The 19,807-nt window shown below is 33.6% G+C and overlaps 2 protein-coding genes across 5 annotated transcripts; one reads left to right on the forward strand and one right to left on the reverse strand.

Moving 5' to 3' along the window:
* The first annotated feature begins 397 nt into the window (after positions 1-397).
* LOC8284348 (B-box zinc finger protein 20) lies at positions 398-2,651 on the forward strand. Of its 2 annotated transcripts, XM_048378027.1 has the most exons (3): positions 398-1,212; positions 1,411-1,860; positions 2,080-2,651. In XM_048378027.1, exons 1-3 carry the CDS (start codon positions 934-936, stop codon positions 2,353-2,355), a joined length of 1,005 nt encoding a protein of 334 aa, XP_048233984.1. In that variant the 5' UTR covers positions 398-933; the 3' UTR covers positions 2,356-2,651. The 2 variants fall into 2 exon arrangements, with proteins under 2 accessions (XP_048233984.1, XP_015570812.1); XM_015715326.3 differs by having other exon boundaries at positions 401-1,212; positions 1,411-2,222.
* Positions 2,652-4,417: 1,766 nt separating this feature from the next.
* Positions 4,418-16,394, reverse strand: LOC8284349 (kinesin-like protein KIN-7D, mitochondrial). 3 transcript variants are annotated; one of them, XR_001534803.2, is made up of 25 exons: positions 15,380-16,394; positions 15,194-15,291; positions 15,015-15,104; positions 14,868-14,920; positions 14,248-14,313; positions 13,924-13,977; positions 13,636-13,695; positions 13,165-13,243; positions 12,998-13,065; positions 12,101-12,157; positions 11,905-12,009; positions 11,496-11,600; positions 11,066-11,173; positions 10,840-10,971; positions 10,536-10,718; positions 9,838-10,053; positions 8,965-9,102; positions 8,278-8,397; positions 8,114-8,164; positions 7,718-7,765; positions 7,361-7,507; positions 6,021-6,746; positions 5,373-5,447; positions 5,115-5,228; positions 4,418-4,768 (listed from the first exon to the last, which is right to left on the reverse strand). XR_001534803.2 is itself a non-coding variant. In XM_015715468.2 (25 exons), exons 1-24 carry the CDS (start codon positions 15,742-15,744, stop codon positions 5,143-5,145), a joined length of 3,285 nt encoding a protein of 1,094 aa, XP_015570954.1. In that variant the 5' UTR covers positions 15,745-16,389; the 3' UTR covers positions 4,418-4,768; positions 5,115-5,142. The 3 variants fall into 3 exon arrangements, 2 of the variants coding, with proteins under 2 accessions (XP_015570954.1, XP_048233983.1); XM_015715468.2 differs by having other exon boundaries at positions 5,318-5,447; positions 15,380-16,389; XM_048378026.1 differs by lacking the exon at positions 9,838-10,053 and having other exon boundaries at positions 5,318-5,447.
* Between the last annotated feature and the right edge of the window lie 3,413 nt (positions 16,395-19,807).

A 19,807-nucleotide genomic window follows, 5' to 3' on the forward strand; every position in this document is an offset into this window, starting at 1 on the left:
CAAAGGGCAGGGGTTGGAAAGGTCTCTATTCTAGGAGAGTGGAAAGTTATGAAGATCTTATTACAAGGTAAAATAATTTCACCTCTTGAGATGTGAAAGCTCAAGCAACTGTAATTACTCCAAGTTATAAGAATTTGAGTTTGACTCTCAAGGGATAATTGGTGAAGTATTTATATATCTTATAAAATTATTTAAGTCGTATTTTGTTCGAATATCTTTTATTTAGATTCGAGATTGATGCTGTAGTGATCGTCTTTACCGACTGTTTTTACAAGTATAAATTACTCATTTAATTTAACGTTAGAGCGCATTCAAAGAGTATGAAATAGAAGACTCCAGAGAGTATGAAATAGAAGACTCCAGATGATGAAGAGAAATGTTATGGCAATCTATAAAAGAGTTATGGCAATGAAAATAAGTAACCAGCTCTGGTCTCCCAGAAGCTGACACTGCTCACTTGGTCCCCTCTTCTTCCTCTTCTCTCACTTACTGCTAGTGGGTGCTAAATAATTTGGAAGGGAGAGGCTCGGGTCAATAAATACGAAGATAAATGCCATATTCGAAGCCATGCTCAAAAACTTCATATACAGTTTCCATTGAAAGGGGGACGAAAGTGAGAGGCTATTGCTGTACAAGAACATTTATATAAATATAGAAATAATTAATCTAAGAAAACCCACTTGTTCTCCCTCTTCTTTACTCACAAGAAAGAGATAGAAAATCTGCATAGCAAATCCATTCATCCAGACCTTTCTCTTTAAAGTCATCAGATACAATCAAGATCTCTGAGCTTAGCTGTTTATCCATTAGACACCCTATTGCCCATACTCCCATAATACCTTTGTCAGTTTCTTTTCCTTTCTTTTTTATTTTTATTTTCCCCCCACTTTTCTTATTTTTACTTCAAATATTCGTACTATATATATACAAAACATGTTCACATTGACACCAGCCAAGAATAATATAGCTAAAGATCATCATCATCATCATCATCATCATCATCTGCATCACATTAGGGATAAAAGCATGAAGATCAAGTGTGATGTCTGTGACAAGTCAGAAGCCTCAGTTTTTTGTTCTGCTGATGAAGCTGCTCTTTGTGAAGCCTGTGATCGCCATGTTCATCACGCAAACAAGCTTGCTAGCAAACATCACCGTTTCTCTCTTCTCCGAACTTCCTCTAAACAATCCCCTCTTTGTGATATCTGCCAGGTATTTCTTGTTCTTTTTTTACTGATCAATCTTTTTCTTTTTTCCGATCTTGATCGATCAAAGAAAACAAATCTTGGATCTCGAGAAAGAAAGAAAAAGAGAATTCTTGGTCATTTGAGTAAGAGTTCATGTAATTTAATTAGTGTTAGTTGGATTCTTTTTTAATATATATGTCCATGTGATGATGAATTCTTTCAGGAGAGACGAGCCTTTCTCTTTTGCCAAGAAGATAGAGCGATTCTTTGCAGAGAATGTGACATTCCAATCCATAAAGCAAATGAACATACAAAGAAACACAATAGGTTTCTTCTTACAGGAATAAAGCTCTCTAATTCTTCATCTTTATACCCAACATCATCATCTTCCAACAGCAGCTGCGACTCGAAGAAAATCACTACCAGCAACAAGAAAAGCCTCCAACAGCAACCATACGTGAATAACATTAATACTCCAAGCTTTTCCAATGAGATGTTAAGTTCTTCTTCAGTTGAAAGAGCATCATCACCATCATCCACAGCAGCATACAATAATTTTGATGATAATGTTTCGATCTCAACAAGTAGTATTTCTGAGTACTTAGAGGCACTTCCTGGTTGGAGGGTAGATGATTTTCTTGATCCTGCAATTGCTACTGATGGTTTCTGTAAGGTTTGGAGCCCGCCTTATCTTTGATGAGAGATCCCTAGCTATAATTATAATCTTCTTTAGCTAATCCAGTACAGAAACAAGAATCATTAGTTCAAGCCTCTCTTTCACTTTCTTTGATCTCTATTCTATCTTCTTGTTTCTTTTTCCTTGTTTTTTTTAGGGTGTTAATATTGAGAGTACTCATGAACACCCTTTCTGCGGGTGAATTTAATATTGCAGACTTTTGACACTTTTTCGCCATTGGTGGATCATCAAGATCTTATAAACCAAGTGGGTCCTTTTTCACCAGAAGATGATTTGAACTTCTGGGTCCCTCAAATTTCACCTCATAATCAATCTCCTGTATATAATCTTCTTCCCAAGAGTGTTACTAGTACTACTACTGGTTCCCTTGATGGACTAATGTTAAAGGAGTCCACATCAGAAGCAAACAATTGGAAAGTTCCTGAGATGAGCCATAGACCACTCAAGAAATCCAGGCATAATTTCCTGTAGAAGAACATGAAAAATGTGTTCGATCTTTTTTCTTCTGTTCTGTTTGATGGAGAGGTGCATTCAGTCAATGGCTACTTTTTCCTCTCCATTCTTGATTGATGTAACTTGTAAGCTTTCCTCGTCAAAATGAGAATACAAAGCCAGATATTTCCCCTTGGTGGAAAAGACAGCACATTAATTAATTTGGGTTGTTTGTCAATGGGAGGGAAAAAAAAAAGGTATCGTACCTTTATTACAATAAGCCTATGTTTGGAGGCTGGTAAAATAAGAAAAAGAAGGAAAATAAGAATGAAGAATAATAAAGTAATTTATTTTTGAAAAACTCTTACCTATACCATAATAAATAATAGGTGATACGTGTATATCAATTTTATACATTTTAATATTAAATAATTAACACATGCCCATTATTTAAAATTAATAAATATATATTAATTATTTATTTAGTGTATAAATGGGACATAAATAAAATTTAAACAAAAATACTTTTCCACATTATTTGAGAATGAAGTAAAATATGACTTATTTTCCTTTATTTGGGGAGAATAAAAGGATTTTTATGTTGAATTTACCATCTTACCCTTCATCCATTCAACAATTTCACAAATTGAATAGCTAAAGAAAAAAAAAAGAAACTGTCATTCATTTTATATCTTTTTAACTTTATAGTTTTATTCTTTTCATTTTCTTAAGATCCATAAGAAAGTCAAATAATTGATAGATCCGTTTAAAGTTAGATTCACAAAATCATGAAAATGAATTATCTATTAAACCCTGAAAGATAGACTGCTTATTAGTTAATAAAAGTGAACATCAAAGAATTTATAGTGATATTATTTGTTCTAAAAGCAGTTTTTTTTTTTTTTTTGGAATGTCATCTTGGTATACTAGAATGTGTGCATATCAAGTTTAGTGAAAATGCGTGCATCTCTAATTCGTCAAGCCTTAGAGGAACTAACTAATATGATCGAAGAGGTGAAAGTTCTTATGGTTCTGCAACTACGTCCATAAATTTTCCACTTTCGTACGAGGGTCACACTCTTGGTAATGTCTTCCCGCTACTTCAGATTGCTCCAGTTGTTTACTGGCAGAAGCAGCCCAGATTATAACTTGTTGACTTCTGCTGAGGCTCTCAAGCAAACTCTTTTTAAAGTCATTAAGTGTTTCCTGCATCTTGTTCTCAATTTTTGCCATTAAGGCTTCAAGTTGGGATTTCATAGAACTGTTAGTAACTATTGCATATGATTATAGACCTATGATTCCCCTAAGTTTTGTCTTGATTTTAGGTAATTACGGAAGAAATTAGGGAAAACTGAAAAAGAAAAACAAGAGATAGGGCTTTGATTGCTCGAGGGAATCAACCTCCAATTCCAAATTAGCCAAACGCTTTGCATCGTATTTGAGTACTTAGGGAAAACAGCCAAAACAAATAGGCATTAATATATATAAATATATATCTATTATATATACAGAATATTTATTCCTTAGTCAACCATACAAGGAATTCCAATAAAAGGAAGTAAATCATAGTAATCAAATCCCTAAAATTAAAGAATCCAACATTGATCTGGTTCTTGCAGGAGTTTTCAGGCGGAAAATGAGTACCCAGATGGGGTGAAAAAGGACAATTTGCAGCTAACTAGAGCCGTATTGGCCATTGCCTCGAAACAGCAAGTTGAAATTTCAAAATCATAGTAACAAGAACCGTACACCAACTATGGAGACCCTATCTCGAAGTACCATCTACTTATAGCTGGAAATTTTTCCATATTCCATAAAGGAGACCAATGAAACCAGCTACAAACAAGGCTAGTTAGAAGTTTTACCAAGCAAATTTAAGAAGCACAATTGCCGCTTAGTTTCCAGCATGCTTAATTTCTGCTAACATTGTTGCCCTGCCTTCAATCAGTACTAACAGTTTTGTTTCAAACTGCCATTAAAAGGACCAACTTGAATTCTATCAGTAGTACTAACACTATTTAACAATATCTGCAGCTTGATTGTCTAGTAAATGATTAGCATATGCATCAAGATTCTGTAGAACAAACAGGAGAATTGAGAGTAAGCAAAGAGCTGGAGAACCATGGAACTGGCATTGCTCAGATACAGGAGGTAAAAGAAGAAAAAAAATGCTTCTGTTTGGAAGCATAAATCGTTTCTATACATGTACTGAAACAGAACAGGATATTCTGCTTTTAAGAACGTTGCAACCTTTCAATTCTGTACTTCTGCATGTACTGATATCTCTTTTTCTTTTTTGTTAACCTTTAATCACAATCTTATTTTACAGCCCCAAAGGGAGAGGAACAGAACAAAACAATATATTCATATACCTTTTAGACAATTACATACATCAAACTAATAAAAGAATTGCACCCACTTAATATAACAAACACGAGACAACTGCCGTACCCTGAAAGAAGAGTAAAGGAGAAAAAGGAACACAAAAGAAAAGTGTTAGTTTATCCAGCCATAGCAAGAAAATGGTTACAAATTTTCCTTGTAATGACACCAAAAAGAGAGCCAATATAGGTTCTGTCTTCTGCAGAACTCTATGTAAGAGGCGCAATAATAAATGCATCTCCATTCTATTTGTCCAATTTTTTAAAGCTTTTCTTCCCAAAAATTGGTCAGATATAAATGTTCCTGACTTGTCTAGTCATATGGTAGAAGAAAGGAATAAGGACCTATATTACTGCAGTGGGTCAAATTATCAGGACAACAGATATATACATATATGAAAAGAAAAGCATCATGACCTCATTTTGGAGGGTATAAACTGCAGTGTCAAGACGTAAAAGCAAAAAGCCTATCTGCAATCTTTGTGCGACAAATTGGACACTCTGAACAAGCTAGCGAACAAGATTTACACACTGCAAACAGAAAAAGAAATTTAGTTACAATCACAGATGAGGAGGGAAATTTATAGTTATAGTTCAAATGCAAGATGTAAATGACATACAACAAAAATGTCGGCATGGGAGAAGAATTGCAGCTGTTGGTGATTCAAAGCATACTTTACACATATGTGAATTGGCATCTCCATTGCCCAAGTATTTGAGTTCTTTCTCTTTCATCTCTTGCATTCTTGCCTGAAATCAGAGAAGTACAAATCAAAATGTGATTAGGTCACAGAGTTGGATGGTCACTGCAACATCATTCAAAATTATAGCTCAAGTAGATTTATTGCTTAATGAACACCACAATAAAATGTCAAGTTGCTTTTAATGGGCAAGCAGAACAAATAGGTCCTCTGATAGAAGTGATCAACTCACATACAACTAATTAATCAAGCATATTATGGACCTAAAATATCCTTGTAAGACAGAAATTTCTCAAGCTGACAACTAATGATGATGAGAAAAATGCACCATAAACAATCATGTCAGAAAGGGAAGTATGAGATGATAGTTTTTACATTAAAGATAGACGCAAAATTATACTGGTAAATATTACTTGGTAATTATGAAACCATTAAAAGGATACTGGAGTACTACTTTTTCTTTTGTTTATCATTAAATCAGGTTCAATCATGTCTTAGAAGGATACTATCTCTGAAAAATGCTCTTGAACCTCTTTCCGGAATCAAGAGAAAAACTCAATGTGGAAAAGATAGCAGAATAGCAGATGAAGGAAACAAATACATTTACATGAGTTAGGATTACCTTCAAGCGAACAACTAGGGGCTCCTCTGTACTTTCATCAGTTGGTTTTGATGCATCCAGAACTTGTCTCTCTTTCAGGACACTACTTTGATCAACCCCATTCATCTTGGGTTCACTTACATTTATTATATCATTAAGCCTCTCATCACTATTCGCCTCAGGGACAGCTCCTCCTTCCTTCTTCAACTTAGCAACAAGCACCCACATGTTTGCTAAATCATTTTCTAAAGCCTCCTCTCTTTTCTTTGCCTCTTCAGCCTTTTTCCGGTATTCCTCTTCTATGAACTCTTTTTCAGCTAAGGCGGTCTCAAGAGCCGCCTCCCTTTGTTTCCTTGCCTGCAACTCCATCTTCAAATCTTCTGGATCAAGGCTCCAAGATTCAAAGTCATCAGAGTGCATTCCTGAAAATTCATTTGGTCTGCCAGAGAATCGTCCTCTCCTTCCTGGTCTCATACCGTCATTGTATTTGCGGTTAACACCATTCAGGCTGGCTCCTCTAGAATGCATGGATTCTCGAGCTGCCAACAATTCCTTTTCCAATTTCGCATTCTGTAAAGAGAGCTTGGTGACTTCACTAGCCAAGTTCTTTAGCTCAACTGCAGCAGCAGAAGCCAATTCCTTGGCATAAGAAGCTTCTTCAGCCAGTTTCTGATTTTGCACACGTAACCCACTATTCTCCTCTGAAAGCTGAACCTGTTCGATCTTTAGCTTTTCATTCTCAATTTCCTGCTCATTTAAGAAAAACATATAGGAAATTCATTTAGGTTGCATCAAAAATAAATCCATTGTTACAAATCATGGATGTTATATCTTTCATGGGTGAATATATTTTGATTCTCTATCACCAATCATTTGGAATTACTAACATGGTCAAAGCTAATTGTTAAGGCAATCAGGCATAGCTTGATTGGTCTTCACTCCTTAAGGGTGTGACAAGTGGACGTTTAAAGGTCTATAGTTTGAGTTTCCGCATCCACTACTATTGGTGGAAGCTAATCACCATTATTGTGACGGTTGTATAATGGGGATGGTCACTCGGCATTATTTATTTTATGGCTCATTTGGCTTCCCAATGAGCACAGAAGAAAGATAAAGGAAAGAAAGGAAAGAAAAAGCCCTTGACATTTTGAAATATTCACAAAATAACACAAACAATAGTTCACTACAATCTAGTGTATGCTTTTTTTTCAACACATAGTTCTACTATTGTGATTTCCATGCTAGAAGTTCGCATCAACACTATTACATAACATTTTATGAGAGTTAAAACCATCGACTACGCATACTAACAAAATTAAGCATTGTCAAAAGCTTGTAAATGTCATCATAGCGCTAATCACCTGTGACTGGACTTTCTTTTTCAAGTCACCAGCATATTCTTCAGAAACAGCAGGTTCAGAAGTTAGTGATGATTTATCACCAGAAGGTGAAGCCAACTGCTGCTCAAGGAGATTCACTCTTTCTTGCAATTCCTTGTTTTCAGAACACTGCCATTAAGGAAGCATATGAAAAAATCATAACTCGAGAGTCCCAGACCTTGGGCAAACAAATGGAAGCAAGACAGATGGCATCTGAGATTAAAGAACAGACTTGCAGCATCCTCAAATAAGATGGCAGTAAGCTTCAGCTAAATTGATAGGATACAGAATAGATCAAAAGGAGAAAAAAAAGGAAAGTGTAAAGATGGCTGTTTGAACCTTATTCTGCAGTTGTTCCTGGAGGATACGGTTGTCTGCTGTCTTCAACTGCAGCAATTAATCAAAATTTAAGTGATGATCAAAGCTAGGTTACTAAAAATCAGTATTCCAACCACAAAATAAAGAACAAATGAAACCATGAACATAGAATACCATAGACCATGGTCATGGCAACAACTTGATAAAAATGGTCGCATGGGATGTTAAAGAGCTAGACCTTAAAAGATTGTTAGGGAGGAGAATTTTAAAAAAGGAAATAGGAATTTGGGTTTTTCTTAGGGAAATATTTATCTGTTTCTCTTCTAGTGATCTTTTAGTAAATAAAGAAAATTGGAACTCATTTTGCTTCCCAAAATCTGATGTCAGACTGCAATTTGCTAAGTACTCAGTACTCACCTCCAGCTCAAAAGCCTTTTCATTACATTGGGCCATCAACTTCATAACTGTCTGTTGCAATAGAAACACAATTATAAAAATTCAGCAACTATTTGAATTTATAGATAAATAAAAAACAAAAGCATGTTAGAGAAGAAATATGCAAATAACAAAAATGATACTACCTGCTGCATGTCAACTGTTGATGCATTAGCAATTGATGCCTCACCACTCTCAATAATATGTTGCTCTAAAGCTCTCATTTGTCTCTTCTTCTCCAGAATTTCACGTTCCAAATTCTGGATCTGTCAATCAGAAAGCATGCACTTCTCTTCATCAGAGTTCTAGAGATAAATAAGCAAACATCATGGATATTAAAAATGCTAATGAGACATTGGAGTGTTGGATGCTTGAATGTTAAAGCATTTGAGGAGATCAAATTGCATTGACTAAACAAATAAATGCAGCCAAGTGATCTAAGAAATGAGATATTTCCCAGAATTATTGGGTTTTCCTGAATGTGACATCAAAAATTGGAAGAATCAAAAATCACATTTGATTAAATTCAAAGGTAACATTTGCAATTAAATAAAACAGCAATGATAATTTTAATCGGATGACAGCAAAACATCAAGACAGTAAATGAGCTAAAATTGAGGAGTGTTGCAAAAGTGAAACTGTAATTCAATGAGCCACTTCATCTTTGATAAAGAAGCACTTGTCCTTGATAACATCAGACAAGGGGGTTACAACTCCACCCACTCCTTATAATCTATTCATCATGTTGGTGACAGCCCTTTCAAACGATGTTCTTTGCTTTTTGAGAGTAAAACAAACAAGCAATAGTGTTGATAGAGGGAAGAAATGGATACTTGAGTTTTTGAGCTATCAGGATCATTCGCAGACTGCTCCACCAGACGCTTAAGGGTACTTGTGCTGAATGCAATCTCTCCAGCAAGCATCTTTACTTGCTCGACAATAAGGTCCATCTGATCTTGTGTCATTGTACCCTACAACCCAATGTACAGTAACATTCAGAAATTTATTAATAATCAACAAAATTATGAAGACATCAGGTTGCTCAACAGGCAGATCTAAATTGCTAAAACATATGACTTGGCATCTGTTGCATGTATATTCTACATTAGTGGCAAAAAGGAAAAAGGAGATTTTCTGATATGTTAATCGAAGGTGATGAAAGCAAGGAAAGGGAAAGCTTTTGGAAATCTAAATCCAGAACAAAGCAATATCAGAGAGAGACTTAGTATTCTTGGTAAGGGGAGATATCCAACAATACCTCATGGAACATTCACAATTAGATTAATTTGAAAAATTCAGGAGAAAAATTGAACCAAAAGAAACCTGAAAATGATATGATGGTTTGAAGAAACTCCCCCTTGATCATTTAGTAATATTTCTCTTCACAAGAAGAATAACAATGGTACACAAAATACTGTAAGAAAGAAAAATGAATATAAACTAAACTAACACCAACAAGAGACCAAGTTATATACTGTTGAAAGAAAAGGGAACTAATTTCACTTTGGACATAAACAAAGTTTTTCAAGTCTAACGTTACGAATTTCCTTATTTTCTAGATTTAAAAAGGATCGTCATCACATTGGATGGTGCATCTTCCATAATTTTAGCATTAAGCCATCAATCAGGAAAATGTAACTGCACCAGATCAATCCTTAAAATAAAATGCTGCAAATATATGTAATAAGACAATTAGTAAAACATACTGCAGGTAGTTTTGAAGCACTCATAAGTTCACCCGCTTGAGTTGATTCAGTAATTGTACTGCTAACAGGTGAGAGTTCTTCATTCCACTTGCTGGAAGATCTCCTGTGTTTAAATTCATGAGATGCATCCGAAAGAATTCCAGATGCAGAAGACATAGAGTCTTTTGGATTCTCGCTTTCTAGAAGTAAAGCACCCTCTCTCAAAATGTCCAGTTTCTGACCCAAGAGAAGAAAAATAAAAGAGAACCATCATGCATTTAACTGGAAGACTATAAATGAAGATCTAAAACAAGCTGGTAGGAGGAAAATATTTTACCATAAAAGGGCATATAATTCAAGAGAGAAATGGTAGCACCAAGTAACAAAACAATGAATGATAAGTCGTATGAGGGGCAATGGAAGGAAAAAAAACACTCCACACTCATTATCCTGCTCTACTAGACAACTGAATATAACAAGTACACGAGTAACTCATGACAACAACAAAACCTTTTTTAGTGAAAAGACTTCATATGTAATGGGTAAAAGACACTCGCTAAACCAGAAAGGTCACCAACTCAAACCTCAATGGTAGTATAACTTCCAAAATAAAATTATTTTTCTGGAAGACACTATTCACATTTAAATCTCCAGATCTCTTCATCAGATGATTGCAAAAATCACAGTTCATGCTTTTGTAAGAGTGAAGAAGAACTCACATCATCCTCACCAACAGAGAGACTCTGTTGATGAACCGGAACTTCACTCAAATATCCAGGAATCGTATTCTTTGTAGAAACAAGTATGAGCTTCGTTAACCTCTGGATTCGACTCATAAGAGCAGCCTTGGCTTCTTCTTCTTCCTCCAACCTTGACTGCATCTTCACTTGACCTTCTTCCAACTATCCAATAACAATTGAGGACCATTTGAGAAAATTAATGTAACCATATAAGGAAATCAGAAAAAAGAAAACCGAGAACAATAATATTCAAAGAAGAGGGGTGACAATGAAAATCCAAAACCTTTTGCCTTAAGGTTAGAATCTCCTCATGATTGACACCAACGATAATTCCCTGCTTTAATTGATCAAGTTCCTGCTTGAGACTTGAGATTTCTCTTTGATACTTCTTAATTAAAGACTTTTCATCAATAATCTGGAAGCAATTTCCACAACCGGCATAAATATTAGCTCAAGTGTTAACTTCCACACTATTACCAAACCATATCACCTATGAAGATGATATATACCTTATTTCGTGAGGCATAGATTTCAACTCTTTTAGCCCTGCTAGCAAACTTCAGTGTATTATGAGTTTCCTCCAAATTACTTGATGCAGGAGTAACTGTACAAATTAGCTGTACAACAGTTCAGGAAAAGATTACATCCATTAGGTGGTATTCGTTTTGACTCGATAAGAGTGATAGAACATGCACAGAACATGACAAGGCTTTTACTGAGTTAGAAACAAAAATTAACATGAAAAGTAAAACAGTGAGCAAATAGAAATCACTATGTGGACTTAATTGGACGAACATGATAATTTGCAGGTGCACATCATTAGATGAACTTGAACATGCACATTAAGTAAATCATGCATGGCTATTAACAAAAGAGGCAAAAACTCTCTTGATGACCTACTCATTGATAATGCAAAAAGTCTATGTATTTTGAACTCACCGAAACATGTCCGTGCCCACTCAGTGAAGACTGCAAAAGGCGGGTAAGTTTTGAATCTCGATAAGGAACATGAGATGCCTTCCCTTCACTCAACTTTCCAATCACCTTCATAATGGATCATAAAGTAAATTCAAAGTCATAATTGTAAAGATAAATGCACTCCCTAGCCACATGTACATACTAAGAAGTCCAAACGTCCCCTTAAGCAAGAAAGAGAAAACCTGCTGTTTAAGTTTTAGAACTGACATGCAATAAACTCAAATAAGAATATGAATTCTTCACTATAGATATAGGCTTAGCTTTTTTTAGTCTTTTTCTGGAAAAATACAACCATCTGTAAAAAGATGAAAGCAAATGATAAAAAAGAGAAACATGGTATATGATCACAAATACAGGCACAGGCACGTACAGTTCCAAGAGTTAGAAGACTTTTGTTTATGTAAGATCCCTCCTTTCTCCTTACTCCAGTTGTTTCGGTTTTTGAACTCTCAGATCCAGCTAGATCAATCAAATTCTAAAAAGGGAACATAAATAAGGCAGTAAGATTAGGCTGTCAGCTAAGAAGAATATTTTATTTTCTAAGAATACCAATTGGATTAACCTACAAGTTGAGAGAAGATCACTCCATCATACTCATCACCATGGGCACTACTTTCAATCATCTGCAAAAGCATAGAATATTAGTGAAGGATAATTACAAAAAAGAACAAAAACAATCAGAAGTTGCAGCATCCAGACCGACGAGTGTACAGGCATGTTAAAATCTTTGCCGGAAAAATAAAGAATAGTATATTTAATAATTCTGCTGGAGGAAAAGCGAATAGGATTTCGTCAAGCAATCAAGTTTTACATTCAACAATTCCACAAACCCACTTCCCAGCCTCCACCATTCTCTACCATCAAAAACAAAATAAAAGATGCAGAAGGGAAGTATGGAGAAAAAGAACCAGGACAATGCTGTTTCACAAGGTGAAGGACAATCATGCCATAAATATAGGAATTTATTATGCAGAATATCATGAAATGGCTGTTGGAATCTAAAACATAGATCACAACAGTATGCTGTGGCAAATAGCAGCATGACACACAACGCAGGCAGGTTTCTACATATATCTTATCTAGAGTGCTCAACTATGAGTTAAAACATGATAACTTTAGCGCTAGACTGTAACTGTAGATAGTAGGCCTTGTCAACAAAAATTCAGAAATTCTAATGGATAGCAGGTGAAGAAGGAAAAGAAATCTACATCAACCAAATTAAGCATTTCAAATATAAACATAGTGATCCCTAGAACTTACTGATCAACATGCTATTAAGTTATTTCAATAACAATTTGAACTATAAGCATTTCAAAAGAATTCAAATTAGTTGTATAACAATTTGAAGTATGAGCATTTCATAATGTAAGGCACTTTTTTGCATTATAAAGAATGACCTAAAATATTCGCTAAACAAATGTACCAGTGGAATGTTGATAAGCGTTCAATACATGTATAATTACCAGTGTAAATATGGTGTGGCTTCTGCTACTGAAGAGATTAAAATTATTCGAACCAACATGACGATGCTCTGCCAATATCAAATATCCGTTAGTAGCTTAGTGGAAACTTTGAGCAACCAATTATACCATGCAGGAAAGAAGAAAAACAGATTTCTATATGTTGCTACCTTCCCCTGCAGCAATGAAAGAAAGGGCATGCCCAGGAGATAAAACCACTTCCTCCTTTATACCCTCAACATAAGTACCCTGGAACACATAGCATGAGAATTAATAAGACCAAAAGACATGAGATATATAACATTTTTCAAGGTCAAAGTTCACATATAAATAAATTTTCCAATTTTGGATACACACATATATCATACACTGTTTTCACACTACTTACCGCTAAATAATATTTTCATTGAGAAAGAGAGAGCAACTTTGTGTATGTTAGTAAGAGAGAGAAGAAGAAGAAATTACAGAAACACGCCCACTTTTTTCACACTACTGAGATAATTTACAGCTAAATTAAATTTTCATTGAGAAAGAGAGAGCAACTTTATGCATGTCAGTAAGAGGTCTAATAACCAAAAAATAAGGAAAACAAAGATAAATGGGAAACATCAAAGAATATTTTGATAACATAAGCAGAGCACCTGGGCATCTTCTCTAACGCGCAAATTTTGACCAGTTGGATCAAGCAAGTCATTTATCACCTGATATCAAGAAAACATGCTCGCAACTGTAAATCAGATAACTATTACTAAGAAATAATGATAACATGCAATTTAACCGCTTGCTGGTGAGTGCTTAAACTAAGTTTAAGAAAGAAGAAGAAGAAGCAAAGATGTATAAAGACACCAGATAAACCGCAGGAGACTTAAACCACAGAAGTTGCATTATGTAAAGCTACAGCATTTTCTCATCTGTATGATGTCACTGACCTCATTGTATATTTCAAGATAGGACACACGCAGTAAGAACTCTCTTCCTGGAGTCTGAACAAGAATGCAACAAGTAAATCATATCTGATTAAAATGTGGATGGTTGTGACAGTAAAAATATGAAGAGAAACAAATAAATTAACATACAGAGAATTCACAATATAAGGAAACAGTTTAAAAATATATCTTAGGGTCAGGGTCCTTGAATGGTTAAAAAAGTTAGACGCAATTAAAAGGAGTGAGGCAAAATGGAGAAAATGCAGTACACAGCTAACCATGTTATAGATTTATGGATGTAATACTAAAAACTGAAAGAACACTTACATCTTGGATCATGCTGAATACGTCTTTTATGGCCAATGGTATAATACCAGGAGAGTTTTGATCTCCCTGCATATATGATAATAAGAAAGGAGGAAAATTAGCTCTGATGAATAATGATATTGAGGAACTAAAGGAAGAAAATTAACCAGGATAAGATTCCACACAAGCATACACATGACATATGGTAACCAAGACCAGTAAAATGTTACATGTCTCCATAAGAGCATCAGATAATACATGTTATTAAACTAGAGGGAAAATGTAGGAGAAGGCATCAAAGCAGCAATGCAGGTAATTGGTCCTCGTTAAAAGTGAGGTGCACATCAATCTTGAGTTTCTTCACTGAATTTAAGTAGCATAACTCACCTTATTTAAGCATCGGACACATTATTTCATTTTAACTTATCAAGAAAAGAAAAAGTACTTGACTAAGTAATTTCGGTAAAATATAATAGGATTCCCGAGTACAAGAAGAACATAATTCGATAGATTACTACCATTCTTGCACAAAAAAGAATTAGCATTAAAAAGATCTGCCTAATTATATATCCTAATTAGTCACTTCCAATAAGAACTATTTTCAGTTTTCACAAACAGAACTCCATTTATAAAGTACTTACATGCATAGTGTGTGTCTTTCCACTGCTAGTAACACCATAAGCAAAAACAGTTCCTGCATTGTTAAGAATACAATTAAAATTAAATCTAGAGGTGAATTACTGTAATTTTACTAATTCATAGAGGTAACCAAAAATCTCAATGCATACCATTAACACCCTCCATTGCAGCCTTAACTACTGGTTTAGCAGCAACTTCATATACCTCATTAGAAGTGGAATGCGGTCCAAATACTCTATCTGCCAATGATAAGCATCCATTAGCATTAGCATTTGGTCATTTACAGCTTAATTAAATAAACCAATAATCATAACTTTATCAAACTAACCAAATGCATAAGCAGTTGCAGGATTATACTCATTCCTAACAATCTTGTCTCCATCCGCATACCACGCTATCTCATCCCCTCTCTGGTACTCCCTCTCACTGTAACCAAATAAAACTCAAATCTATAACACAGTAGATCCGATCCGCATACTAATCTCAGATCTAACCGTTTTTTAATTTTTTTTACCTCAACGGTCTAAACCGAATAGTCACCGATATGCTATCGCCATTTCTCGACGCGTCAATCGGCTCGGATGCTAACAATTCATCAGCTCCAAACCCTACAGGAGTGCGATTACCGTAGTTTCTAGACGAAGAAGGAACGCCGTACATTGAGTCAGAGCGAGAACGACTCGGAGTCGTGGATCTTGTACCGAATCCGGAAGAATTGAAATAAGAAGAAGAGCAAGACCGAGGCATTAACCTATTGTTGCTGCTGTTGTTGTTGTTGTTGTTGTTGAAAGAAGAAGTAGAAGAAGTTGAAGAGAATGGACTTGATGGTTTTCTATAAGAAAATGGAGAGCTACTACGTGCTCGAGACGATGATGCCATTAATTAGAATTCCACTACTTTAGTCCAATCGAGTCGAGTTGACTCAGAAGAATGAGTCAATGAGTGACTGACTCGGTCTGAGAGAAGTGTAAAGAACAACAAAAAAAACACAAATACAAGCAAATAAGGAGAATGAGTCAGTGCAGTCACATGGCGTCTGATTCAAAAGTGAATGACATTGTTTTCTTTTTTTTTCAAATAAAATAAAATTGGCTTTGATGCTTTAAGCTGGTGAAGCTAGAAAGAGAGAAGAGAAGAGATTATTTCTTCTTCTTTAAGCTAAAGAGTTGCAGAGAGAGAAATAGAGAGTGAGTGAAAGAGAAGAGATTTGATTTGTAATAGAGAAGAGAGAGTGATGATAGGCTTTATTTTTATTTATTTTATTTTTTTATTATTTATTCGTAAAATTTTCGGGGAGGTGGTTAACTTAAGGGAAGGAAGAATATGGGTGGTGACGTGGAAGGTGAGAGAGAGAGTAATGGACCCGCGAAGTAGAGAGATTTTGAAATTAGGAAGGCAATAAAAATTTGAGCGGGAATAACAGTGGTTTTATTATTATTACGATTTTACGGATTTAGCTAACGTAAAGACAAGACGGGAATTTTTTATTAATTTAACTAATTGTGTTATTTTATTTAATTAGCTGTTAATTAGGTGGGGTGAGTTCTGGACTGTGGGATTTTATGTTTTATACTTTGACTAAAATGCCCTTTTACCATGGAGGGTGGGGATTTGAACTTTTATGAAGTATTTAAAGGGGAAGTATTTTTAAACTATGTGGCAGAGATGATGTGAGGAGGAGCGTCGCCGGGAGAAAATGTTTTCTCGTCCGTATCAGGCGGAATGCTTACACGTCAGCAAATACAATTCAACGTGGCCCAGTATTTTTCTAAGACAAAGTTTTTTAAATGGCTTATTAGAGTTTCTTTCAAAATTATTTAAAAAAAATAAAAAAGAAGAAGAAAACTGTTTGCCCACATCATCAACTCATGTAATAATACTGATAAGGTTAAATTTTCAATCTTCAGCTATTATTATACTAGTCGTACTCCATCAATTTGCACCAAAATAAATATTTTTATAAATAAATAAATAATTCTCTGTACATATAAAACATAAGTATCTAAATAAAGTAAACATAAATATTTAGTTCAAATGCAAAATATAAAATTATTATTTTCAAAATATTAATTTACTTTTGATGCATTGAATATATATTTATTTATAGACTCTATATTTATATGATTCTATAATTTTTTAGCATTAGATACATTTTTTACATTCTCAAAACTTTCTGACTAAAATCAAATTCTAAGAGTAATTATCTGTATAGTTTTTTTATAGCTCACTTCATTTAATTTCATTGGGAATTTTAATTATAAATAAAATTGATATATTTTTATATATTAAAAACATAAAATAGTACTGTGTAGTCCAAATTTTATATTTAAATATAAAATTTAAAAATGACCAATGAAATTAGGTTAGTATTTATTTCAACTTATTGATAATAAAATCTTTTTAAAAGTTTTAAAATATAATAATTACACTCTTGAGGTTGAGGTGCATGTGTTTGTGCGGATTAATTTGAAAAAAACTCATTTCTAATAAAGATTTGAGTGGATTTAAAGAGAAATTAACTTTTTAGATAATCATTTTTGTAGGGAATAAAAGCCAAAGTATATACAAGGGAGATCTTACAAGTGAAAAAACATTCAACTCATAGTAATATTATTAATTTTTTATTAAATTGTTATCATTATTGCAACGCAATATTAAATATAAAATATTTTACGCGTAAGAAAAGCATAAATTTTTTTATTAATATTATTAATTTCTTAAACAAGCCGTCACTTATTATAACAGTTATTACAAATTAGTAATTTGTTAGTGAATATTACATGAATCATAAGATTTGATATTTATATAACATACTATGAGTTGTAGGCAGAACATGTACATAGAAGTATTTTCCTTTTAAAAGAAAAGAAAAACTAGTCTTTTAAAAAGCAATCAATTGTCTAATGTAATATGACAGATTTTAAGAGAGAAAATAACAATAATGATCTGGAAATTTATTTGTATTTCAAAAATAATATGTGTGTGTATATATGTATATATATATACATGGAGTACACCATGCATATTTATAATTATGTTATTAACCCCTAATGAGAGATTAAGTGGTTTTATATTAAGCAATTAATGGACCAAAATTGGCACCCACTTATACCACAAAAAATGTTTTGTAACAGAAGACATTATATTATCATTCCTTTAATCATTAGCATTTAGTAATCACACAATAGCAACTTAACCAAAACTGGATGACCGATCAACGCCTAATCGCAACAGTAAATAGTAACAAGGAGAATAATGGACGATGGATATGAGAGACGATATCTATATTCTCCCATGTGATCGGGGGAGTCCTTTTGCCTGGTTGCGCTTTACACGTGTGAATGTCAATTTGCTATCGTGGTGGGGCCATTTTCGTCTTTTCGCTTCCCTCCTTCCCAGGACGCGAACGTGAACTTGTTGGCCAACAACTTTGGACAGGCGACGCGAATTTTGCAGGGGGGTGACTGGTGAGGGTGTATGAAGAGTGATGGATATTTGGACGGATCAACTACTCACCCAATCTCGATCTGCTTACTGGGTACCGCATTTAATAAATGTATAGGTAGCCTGTGCATGTGATTGTTCACGCGTACCAAAAGTACCGTGTTCTTATTTATACTAGATGTTTTGCTTTCTCTTATACAGTATTATCATTACCACTTTTATAAATAAGTAATTTCTAAAATCCTATAGTATGATTTATTGGATATACTAATTTTTTTTATTTTGTGAAATTAACAAGTGTACTAATTGTGTTATAATATTTGAAAAACATATGTAATATGAAAATATTTATAATCACAATTTGAAAACTAAGATACATTTAAGTGGTAACAATTACATGATTAGAATTTAATATAAAGATTTTATAATGAAAAGTTACATCATAAAACCATTAAGAAAACATGGAGATCAAAATTATAAATGTGGAACAACATTGATGGCAATGCAAATTATGGTAAACCACGGATAAGATAAAATAAAATAAACAAAGAATTCGTTGTAGTTTTTATTTTTTAATTAATTTATGTTGGTAAAAGATATATACTATTTAAAAAAAAAGACCCATAAATTAAACAATAGAACTTAATTATAAAAAAAATGAAATTTTAGATTTAAAGAGTGAATTAAAACATTAATTTAAAATTATCTTAACAATATTCCTCAAAATCTCATTGATTATCTTAAAAGATAAAAATGATATTTACCAAATGGAGCAAACTTTAGTATTCATGTACACAGAAAAAAAAAAAAGAATTACGATTCAAACGGAATATCTAAGTGAGTGGAGCAAACTTGTTAAAATAATTTATAACCAAGAACAAAACATTATACTGCTTTTAACTAAAACAAAACTAGATTATTAATTTGTAATCAACACAACATATTTTTTAAAATTCAAACACACATATTTACTGAAGCCCAATTAATTACATTATTCAAATAATTATCCAAATATAAGTTAATTTAGAACAAAAATATTTAAACATTTGAAAATAATTTATAAGCTCCAAAAAATTAAACTCATTCAAAAAGTAAGTGCTTCAAAATTTAATTAATTTCAAATATTATATAACCATAAATTTTATTCCAAGAGAATATGAAGTTTGGCATAGCATATAGTCGTCGGAACCATATTTCCTAATTGGCAGTGGCCGCGCAAGATAGCAAACTCCAAATATTATTTATTATTATTTTATAAATGATGTTATCATTTAAGCCAGCATCTTATTGGTAGTCAGGTATTACTCATGTCAGTACTAAGACCTTAAAACCCTAAATAATTGTGCCTATAAAAAGAAATTTGTGCAAAATCCAATTCTCATGTTATTTTGTTGGGACATGCATAGGTATCTCTTGACACAGTCTCTCAATCATTGCCATATAGCCGTCCATCTTAATACTTAATATATCAACATTGATGTTAAGTAATAACATTTTT

This window comes from Ricinus communis, chromosome 8, assembly GCF_019578655.1.
Source record: "Ricinus communis isolate WT05 ecotype wild-type chromosome 8, ASM1957865v1, whole genome shotgun sequence".
Taxonomy (NCBI): domain Eukaryota; kingdom Viridiplantae; phylum Streptophyta; class Magnoliopsida; order Malpighiales; family Euphorbiaceae; genus Ricinus; species Ricinus communis.